General features: G+C 32.2%; 2 protein-coding genes across 2 annotated transcripts; both read right to left on the bottom strand.

Moving 5' to 3' along the window:
* Positions 1 to 1570: 1570 nt before the first annotated feature.
* On the bottom strand, positions 1571 to 4102 carry LOC144849896 (UDP-N-acetylglucosamine transferase subunit ALG13-like). The gene is made up of 4 exons (XM_078707043.1): positions 3973 to 4102; positions 3512 to 3674; positions 2747 to 2885; positions 1571 to 2244 (listed from the first exon to the last, which is right to left on the bottom strand). The coding sequence occupies exons 1-4, from the start codon at positions 4069 to 4071 to the stop codon at positions 2130 to 2132; spliced, it is 516 nt and encodes a 171-aa protein (XP_078563169.1). The 5' UTR covers positions 4072 to 4102; the 3' UTR covers positions 1571 to 2129.
* A 2016-nt stretch (positions 4103 to 6118) lies between these two features.
* Positions 6119 to 8717, bottom strand: LOC144849811 (uncharacterized). Its single transcript, XM_078706920.1, has 5 exons — positions 8641 to 8717; positions 8370 to 8526; positions 7424 to 7521; positions 7118 to 7195; positions 6119 to 6603 (listed from the first exon to the last, which is right to left on the bottom strand). Exons 2-5 carry the CDS (start codon positions 8506 to 8508, stop codon positions 6469 to 6471), a joined length of 450 nt encoding a protein of 149 aa, XP_078563046.1. The 5' UTR covers positions 8509 to 8526; positions 8641 to 8717; the 3' UTR covers positions 6119 to 6468.
* Between the last annotated feature and the right edge of the window lie 532 nt (positions 8718 to 9249).

Below are 9249 nucleotides of genomic sequence, written 5' to 3'. Positions count from 1 at the left end.
ATCAAACAAGGGGCAATATTGTACACTACGGCCAACCTCTATTCAAGAGACACCCCTATTATTGGGACAGTTTCGGTTAGATCCCGAAGGTGTCCATTATACAGTATTATTTAATATCGATTATTAATATTAATATGATATACATTTATTTGTAATATTATACGATAAAGCAAAATAGTAGGCATAAATTAGTATAAGGTTAGCAATATTTGACAATTAATAAAAAGAATTATAATATAAATATAATAAAAACATTAATTTATTATGCTATCTTAAACATTTTGTCTTAGCCAATATTGCATTTTAATTAATCAGTGGATGTTGGACAAAACGTCATTTGACCGATAGGCTAAATGTACGGCATGTTGTATATTTTTTTAGCTACTATGAATGACGCTTTAGCTCACTATTATATACACACAATTTCACTTCGTCTGTATTTTAAATTAATTTTCCCCCGTTAAAATAGTAGCATCAGTAATGAAGTCCGATTTAGATATAAAATGCATTTGGATAATATAAGAGTTCCCAGAAGAGATTCTAGATTCAGAATGGCGAATGATCTAATCGTAGATAATGGTCGTTTGAATTTTATTGACATTACCATTCTCTCTACTGCTTCAGTTAGTCGATAAAAAGCTCGCTCTCAAATTGATTTCATCTTGAATTCGATGTGGCATAATTCCACCCTATGGATTATTTCGTATATAAGGTAGTAGTACCTCGGGGATTTTTGTTAGTGCTTATCATAGCAGTTTTAATGTATGCTTTTCAATTATCATTTATATCTTAAAAAGTTTTTCTTTTTTAATTACTTCAAGTCAATAAAAATTATTACCATTCCAAATAAGTACGGTACAACATCTGAATAGTAATTGTAATTTATTTGGAAGTGACACGCTGTCGAAACAGTGTAATTGAATGATAATTATTTGTTATTATTTGTTAAAAATTAATAAATAAGAGAAACACTAATGTTTTCACAAGATATAAAAATATAATTAATGTTTAAATCTTTGTTTTCTTTTCTTTGTCAATGCTTCATAATTATTGACTGTACCGTAAATCGTTCCGACGATGAAACGAAGAATATAGGCGGCGTAATCAAACTTTTAAAAATAGAAACTTTTATTCTCCCATTTTACGTATCTCAGTTTGATGGAAGAATGTTAGGGTCTTTCGGACACCTTTATAGTACATTATATTAAACCCTCTCCTTTCGCGTTTAAATACACTTTTACCAGATTTTACGAGGGTACTCTGTTCTAACGCGCACACCTATTTAGTGGACACCCCTATATTAAGGGAAAGTCTGTTGGATTCCAAAAGTGTCTTCTTAGTCTTAATGGGGTTTTACTGTAATCGTGAACATTACCCGATACATAGCGCTCACACTGCTATCTTATGCATATCTATGATTCATACTGTATCACACGATTGCCAAAGAAAGGCAAACCTTGCAAATGTTTTCCTCAACAATAGATAACAAAACAAAAATTATATACAATCAATGCAACAAAATTAAATATCTATCAGCGGCAGTATTAAAAAAATGAAACTGAAAACAAAATCACATTGGTTTATTTTATTATTTACAAACATTTAAAGAATAATTTGATTGTCATTTAAAATATTTTCTTTCGTTTATATTATTTTCTAGACTTTAGACTGCTGTGATGGAACAACAGTATATCAGGCAGAGATGGATGGGGAACGCCCATAGATCAAGCTTAATTTTAAATGGGCATATAGATATGGTTGTAGTCCTAATGCTTCCTATTATGAGATATTTGCTAATTGTGGTTGACTACCGAATTTGTATATGAACCGTTTTATAATCATTTTAAATGTAGGTACTGTGCATTTGATATTCACCAACCTTAAACCTGCGTTGTTTTATGGCATATAAGTCTTGCCTGTGCTTATATACAAAATATTTTAAATCTGATTGCCTGATGCTTTGATATAACTACAAAGTTAAATTTATTATACTTCGGCATAATGTTAAATTTAAACCAGAAATTTTAAATATTACAACAATAAAATATATTTTTTATTATTCAAATATAAAAATAAATGATTTCGTATATATTACATTGGTATTTAATAAAATTATAATTTTCTTATTGTTATCTACTTAGACCCATTGCTTTGTCGAGAAATGATGCAAAGTTTTCTGGTTTTCCTTTTGGATATGGCTTCAATTGGGATGCGTCAAAGACCTTTAATGTATCTTCCAAAGTACTGAAATAAGAACAGAATATAATCAAGTGAACAATATATGTATATTACATGGCTACATAGATAAATATTGGAAATAAATAAATGCATAATATCTAAGACCAGTTTATACTAGAATGATAAACAGTGACGATAAAAAGATAAATATACTGTACATTTTTTTTCTACAGAGAACAAACAAAATTTAAAATTTTTTCAATTCGATGACAGTAGAATAACCATTTACAGTTTCGTAGATAAATATAATATTTAGAGAAAACTTTAAAATACCTGTGTAAATTTGTATTATATTGTATCAAAAACAACATTATTGATGGCACTTTCTACACTCACAGCCATAAGAGAAAGGAATAAACATCTAAATATGTATGCTATTTTATGTAGACCTAAATATGGCCTATAAACAATAGCATCTTTTCAACTATACCTGTGAACATGTTGACAGTACACATCTGACATTATAAACTAGTATAATTGGGGGTACATTGGTCAATTGGATTATTACCTGCATGTGCAATATTGCAGATGGTCATCTTTGTATAATTGGTAAGCTAGTTCAATCTGATGATTGCCCATCAATTGCTCATTAATCACAACAATCAGTGGTTTACCCCCTTCAAGTGTTTCCATTACACTGCCAGCACCTAAACAAAACGAGAATGCAGAATGTTGCTTTAAAGTATACAAGAACGAGTGTGGGTGGGTGGGTAGTAAAAGTACACAACAATCAACGTTTATGGGTGCAATGGAGAGAATATTTTCATTGAAACTTGGCTCCACCTAGTTGAATAAAACATTTTATCGTTGAACGCAAATAATCAAAACAATATTTGGTTTAATTTCTTCCTTTGCATAAGATAAATTTATTGGTCCATCACTAAAAAGTTAATTTATGCTCTTGTCAAATTTATTGAGCCGATTTAGTTTTTGAGGAGATATTTAAAGGAATAATAAGATGAAACATGTCGAATATCTAAAGAAAGAGAATAGAGCATTGAAGTTAACAAACACCCTGATTTAGTAATCTACAGTTTGTGTGTATTCTTTAATAGATACCATGTTGTGAAATCAACGTTTTTTCTAGACTTTATATTATCTATCTATTTTTTATATTTCATGCCAGTTTCAAATGTATTTCCATTTTATATTACTATGGACAATAAAATAATAATATATCAGTATAAGTATATTTCTATTTTCAAATATTTTTGTATCAGACTCATTAAATTTAAATATAAAATGATGTTAAGAACAGCTCTATCATACATACCTGCATGACTAATAACAAGATCTGCATCTTTTATATCGTCTGCGATGGAATTTTTATATCTATAATATTTAAGAGTAAAGTTTGTTCTTGAGACTTCTTCTGGCTCAAAGTTTCCACGACCAATTTGAAGAACAGCTTTTGTGTAGCCTAGTCTTTCCAGTTGCTGTAAATAATCAGATTATCTGTATATTTTTAACATAACCTGTAAATAATCAACTTAGGGCTGGCCCTAGCAAGCCTAACTCCATATAAACTGAACGTAACCTGCTGCAATTGTATATTCAGTATTCCTGATTGATTGAGGGCCTACTCTAACATAGCAGGCATTGCCTAAAAGTAATACTAAAATACTCAGCAGCTGGGCCTAGGCCTAGTTAGGGCCTAGCTAGAGAGAGAATATTCCCATCTCATACTACTTGGCTAGCTAGCCTAAAGTGTGTACGCTCTGTTATTTAACTAACCGATATTATTGGTAGGCTTGACACAGTTTCTATCAAAGCGTCAAAACTTGTAGTTCCTACAGTTACAAAGGCAACTTTATGGTTGTATTCTGCTGCCATAATAAACAAAATACAGTGTGTACGTACACGGTGGATTGTGCATCCATGCGTGAAACTTCTTTATTTGGATGTGAGAGGGCGGCATACAGTATATAGGAAAGCAAAGTATTTTTTTCCATTTTTTGTTTGGTGATTAAACGATGTGGGAATATATTTCAAATGGCTATTTCATAACTTTTTCATGGCATACTACGTGACTATAACAACTGAAATGTACAACAAACAATAATATTTGTATGAATATTATAAAAGCTTTCCGTTCCGTCGATATAGTCTTTTTTTGCTCACAAACCTGCTTTGCGGTTAATTTAATTCATTTACGTCCGTGTTTCTCCTTTTCATTGGTTTAGTTTGAATTCTGACTAAGATTAAGTATAATAAATGCTAAACACAATGATATACATACTAATTGAAATAACAGCATAGCGTTCTTGTATTTCGTTCATAACCAATAAATAAAATACAGTACTACCCCTACATATTATAATCGACTAGTCTCACGCGCAACTGTTACATAACACATCTAGTTGACCAAGCGTAATCTTATACAATTTTGTGTGCAGAATAGCTAAAATACATTTTCTACGCATTTCGCAGTCGACTTTATTTTCTATTTGTACACCGTGTCAACTGTTTATATTTGATACTTCGTTGTTTAGCTGTTGTTGTTTGATTTTACCGGACACAGTTTTTCTGTCGCTTACAAAGGTGAAGCGTAAAAAATAATACTTCCTGTCACTTTCTTAAAAGAAGGTGACTGGAAGATTTATTTATAGTATTATTATATTTATTATTATTTATAGTATTATTATTATTATAGTGCGAGTATAGAAATAGCTACACCACTCATGCTATGTTATTGTTACTTGTACCAGTATGTTATTATTTTTTACAGCGATAACGTTATTTTAAAATGTAATACTAGATTGTAGATTTAAATACTAAATCAAATCAAATCAAAATGGTTTAAAAAAAGATCTTAATAAAGTGATTAAAATGTTGTGTAAAATTGTTTTTTGTTGTTTCTTTTTTGTAGAGAGGCTATAAGCTCAGGGGATGAATACTGTCCCATAGTATATATTTAATTACTTAGTTAAATCCGTGTATAATGTTGTGCGGTGTATCTAGTCCCTCGCTAGACTTGTAGGCATATGTACGTCGTTCCAGATTCATAAGAATTTATCATATGTTATTAGTAATATTAATGTTTGTTGTTGTTTTGCTATTCTAAAAGACGCACCCTTTAGTGTCGCTGTTGTTTCTGTCTGAGTTTCTATGTTAAAACTATGTATTTTCTCTTATAGTCAATGTTATCTCTGTTCGTTCGGGCAACAACCAAGAACAATTTCAAATGTCCTGAAATATGAGACATCATGTAATTTTCAGTCCCGTGCAAACACGACTCTATAGCTCACTATGTCGGTCGGTCGCGACTCTATAGCTCACTATGTCGGTCGGTCGCGACTCTATAGCTCACTATGTCGGTCGGTCGCGACTCTATAGCTCACTATGTCGGTCGGTCGCGACTCTATAGCTCACTATGTCGGTCGGTCGTGACTCTATAGCTCACTATGTCGGTCGGTCGCGACTCTATAGCTCATGTCACTATGTCGGTCGCGACTCTATAGCTCACTATGTTGGTTGGTCGCGACTCTATAGCTCACTATGTCGGTCGGTCGCGACTCTATAGCTCACTATGTCGGTGGCGACTCACTATGTCGGTCGGTCGCGACTCTATAGCTCACTATGTTGGTTGGTCGGTAAACTCAAATTTGCGCACGTGACTGCAGCCATGCATATGGCCTTGTTTAATCTTGTGTTAAAACAGCGGCATTATTGGGCCAAAAAAAATATCTTTTTTTTATCAATGGTGTCAATACAGGTATACCATAATCAATGTTAGGTCTAATTAAAGCAATGTGTAGCCTCAAAATAATATTTTTATCCACGGCAGTTAACAATCCTTCTAATGAAGCCAAGCATATTAGCTAATTTGTATTGAATATATTGGCCCTGGTCACTCCAAGTACATACAATACAGCATGGATACTTCAAACACAAAAAATATTTTATTCATAATTACAGTAACTGAAAAACCAGCATGTGAAAGAGTTGTAGATAATTCTGCAAGATATCCATCCATAATATCTTCCTTATTAAAAACAGAATCGTAACAGACTCTAAGCTTCTCTTTACAACTTCTTTTTGTAGGTTATTATAGAAATGATCCCGTATGCCAGGCAAGGAATAAATAAGAAGTTAACTAACTGTATACACTTAAAATTATCTATTATATATAATTGTAAATTTCCTACACCCCATTTACAAATCAACTTGCAGGAAAATCAGTCAACTCAGTAAGTTTGTTACAAATTGTTAAAAAAACAGAGTAAAAATCTATCCTAGACCAGCTTGTCTTCCTCTTATCCGTCTGGCCAGTTGAATGTCACGAGGCATAACAGTCACACGTTTTGCATGAATAGCACAATAGTTGGCATCTTCAAATAGATATATAACAAAAGCCTCTGCTGCCTATAAAAAGGGAGAAGAATTTATAAATTAATTACTCTTGTGTTGGTATCACCCATGCTTACCACTTATAATTATTCTCATTTGCATTTATCACTGCTGGTTTTGCCAGCAAGATTTACCAGAATAAATTCCAAATTGGTATTAAAAATGGGGTAAAGAAAAGTTCAACTTAAATTTATCAATGGAGGCCCAGATCAACACAGGGTTGTCCTTCCCTGGAGCCAAGCACAAAATAAACACTTGTCTAGTAGAGGTACTGTATAGTAGACATTAAACAAGAGCAAAGTGAGGGTAAAATTGGATTGATAAAAAGTACAATATACTAGATATACTATATATACTGTACTATGAGTCGGAACAAATTGGGACAATACTGATTCCTTATCATAATAATACACTAGATACAGATACTACAGTAGATTAAAAATTGACTTAAAGTTTCAATACCATTGTTCATGGAGAAATCTGTTTTTGTTTTTTCAAAGTACACATTTGTTGAATTTAAAGTTATTACCTCTTGTATTGCCATAATAGCACTTGACTGCCACCTAAGGTCTGCATGAGAGGAAAACATCATTGCAATTTCTCTAACCTAAAAGTAGTAATTTGAATAAGATAAATTTTGCCAACTCTAAATTACATAATTATATAATGTCAATAAACATTTATTTCAACTGATAAAAGTATTAACTATTACAGTTTGTCTATATAATGTATATATAGTCAGGGTCATGTCAAGAAGTACAATAGTACTTGTCACAAGATGACAAACATTTTTTATAAATAAATATATTTAGAAATGAAATGAAATAAGACTTACAACACGTGCAAATGGTAACTTTCTCAATAGCAAATCTGTTGATTTTTGATATTTTCGTATTTCAAGTAAAGCCCTAGTTCCTGGTCTGAACCTCCTCTCTGAAAAACATGGTATGGAACATTTATAATAATTACTATTATATACCGGAACCTTTCAATTCGTGGCATCTCAGGGCCGTAGCCACTATTACAATTGGTAAGGTTTCACCCTCACCACTTTTTCACAGAGGCATTTGACAGCCCATTGGCTTGAACAGAGATTGTTCCCTTTTCTTTTGAAAACCACACCACTTTATTTCTTTCTTTCACTTCATCTGATCGGTTAATCGCCTGTCTATAGTTATTGCCATGCTCTTAAACAACTATAGACCAGCTAAACTGCTCATGTCTTATTCATAAACATTCGGATTCACATTAATGATGCATGACGATTGCGTGGCTAGCCCTAGCCTAATTCGTGTAGGTGTAGCCTACTTAGTAAGTTTAGCAGCCATTTAAAATATGATGAAGCAAATAAAGTATGCTTTGGAAATATTATATATACTGGACTATTGCTAAGAATAGGTCTAGTTTCTAAGAAGTTTCTAAGAAGTTTTTAAGGTTAGACTACATAATTATACACTTACAGCCTAAATAACAGTACGGTAAGCTACATACACATGCCTAGGGATAGTCTACAAAGTACATTGTCTTTCTTGGCGCTAGCATGGATAGGCAAAAGTTATTATAGGCTATTAATTATTAATATAATACTATACTAGAGTAGGCTTAGTGAGGCCTATGCCCTAGCTAGCTGCTTCGAATTGAATTCATTCATTTAAATACTCTGTTCTGTAGGCCTACTGTATTTTTTGTATTAATATTTTATATAACAGGCCTGTTTAATCATAATGTATGCACATTATTTTTGGCATTAATTATCATGTTGACACCATTATAAAACATACGTTTTCTCGCTTTCTTCTGTGTAGACGGAACGCCACCACTACTTGTGCTAGGCCCAGGCATATCTTTATCTATCGGACGCTTACGGGGACTGAATGATTTTCTTCCACCACCACGGTGCTGCTGCTGATGCCTACCCATAACGCTTGATTTCTAAAGCTAAAAAAACATTACATTTCACATGGCATTACAAGACTTATGCATATTATATTAGTATCATATATTATATAAAGCAAAAATGTGCTTTTACGTTATATAAGGCATCCTACTTACATAAAAATAGTAAATTTAGTGTTATAACTTTTAAATTTTCAAAAGAACCGGCTTACAAATTACAACAAACATTAGAACGCCAGTTGTGCATTACAAATGTGCAACACTTGGATTTACAAATTGTTACACTGTATCTTATTTACTTCATATGTTTTTATTATTTTGGTTTTTTATACTATTATTGTAATTTCAGACAAAATAATCTACAAAGCAAAATTGCAAGAGAGTATTTATAATAAGGCCTACGGAGTGTGTAGCGAATGGCGTTCCATATGACCTATCGATAACCTTTAGCAAGACAAACAATCAATATATAGGCCTATTTATTATATATAAATCAAAGGCAAATTACTGAAAAATGACAATGCTGTGGGTATCAGTGGCTGGATCTCAATGGAGATACAAAAAAAAGCGAAAAGCTAAATCAAAACGATAAAGTAAAACAGCCAGAAAAGTTAGCAGAGTTAGAACACTAGCCCTTCATACGGTGCAAATGCACAAAAAAAAAGGAAAAAAACAGACCTTAACAATCAAAAACAAAAGCCGCCACACTAAACAAGTCAAAAATGAAAAAATAATATATAAATATTTTACAAATAATGTTCATCA

This window comes from Antedon bifida, chromosome 1, assembly GCF_963402885.1.
Source record: "Antedon bifida chromosome 1, ecAntBifi1.1, whole genome shotgun sequence".
Classification (NCBI taxonomy): domain Eukaryota; kingdom Metazoa; phylum Echinodermata; class Crinoidea; order Comatulida; family Antedonidae; genus Antedon; species Antedon bifida.
Note: the sequence above shows the minus strand (reverse complement) of the source record. Positions and strands in the feature narration are given on the sequence as shown.

Coding starts and splice junctions, on each gene's coding strand:
- LOC144849896 (XM_078707043.1), bottom strand. CDS start 4,071: ATGGCAGCAGAATACAACCATAAAGTTGCCTTTGTAACTGTAGGAACT. Junction 2,886..3,511: donor TCTTGTTATTAGTCATGCAG/GTATGTATGATA, acceptor CGTTTTGTTTAG/GTGCTGGCAGTGTAATGGAA. Junction 2,245..2,746: donor CTGCAATATTGCACATGCAG/GTAATAATCCAA, acceptor TTCTTATTTCAG/TACTTTGGAAGATACATTAA.
- LOC144849811 (XM_078706920.1), bottom strand. CDS start 8,508: ATGGGTAGGCATCAGCAGCAGCACCGTGGTGGTGGAAGAAAATCATTC. Junction 7,522..8,369: donor ACAGAAGAAAGCGAGAAAAC/GTATGTTTTATA, acceptor CATGTTTTTCAG/AGAGGAGGTTCAGACCAGGA. Junction 7,196..7,423: donor AGTTACCATTTGCACGTGTT/GTAAGTCTTATT, acceptor TACTACTTTTAG/GTTAGAGAAATTGCAATGAT.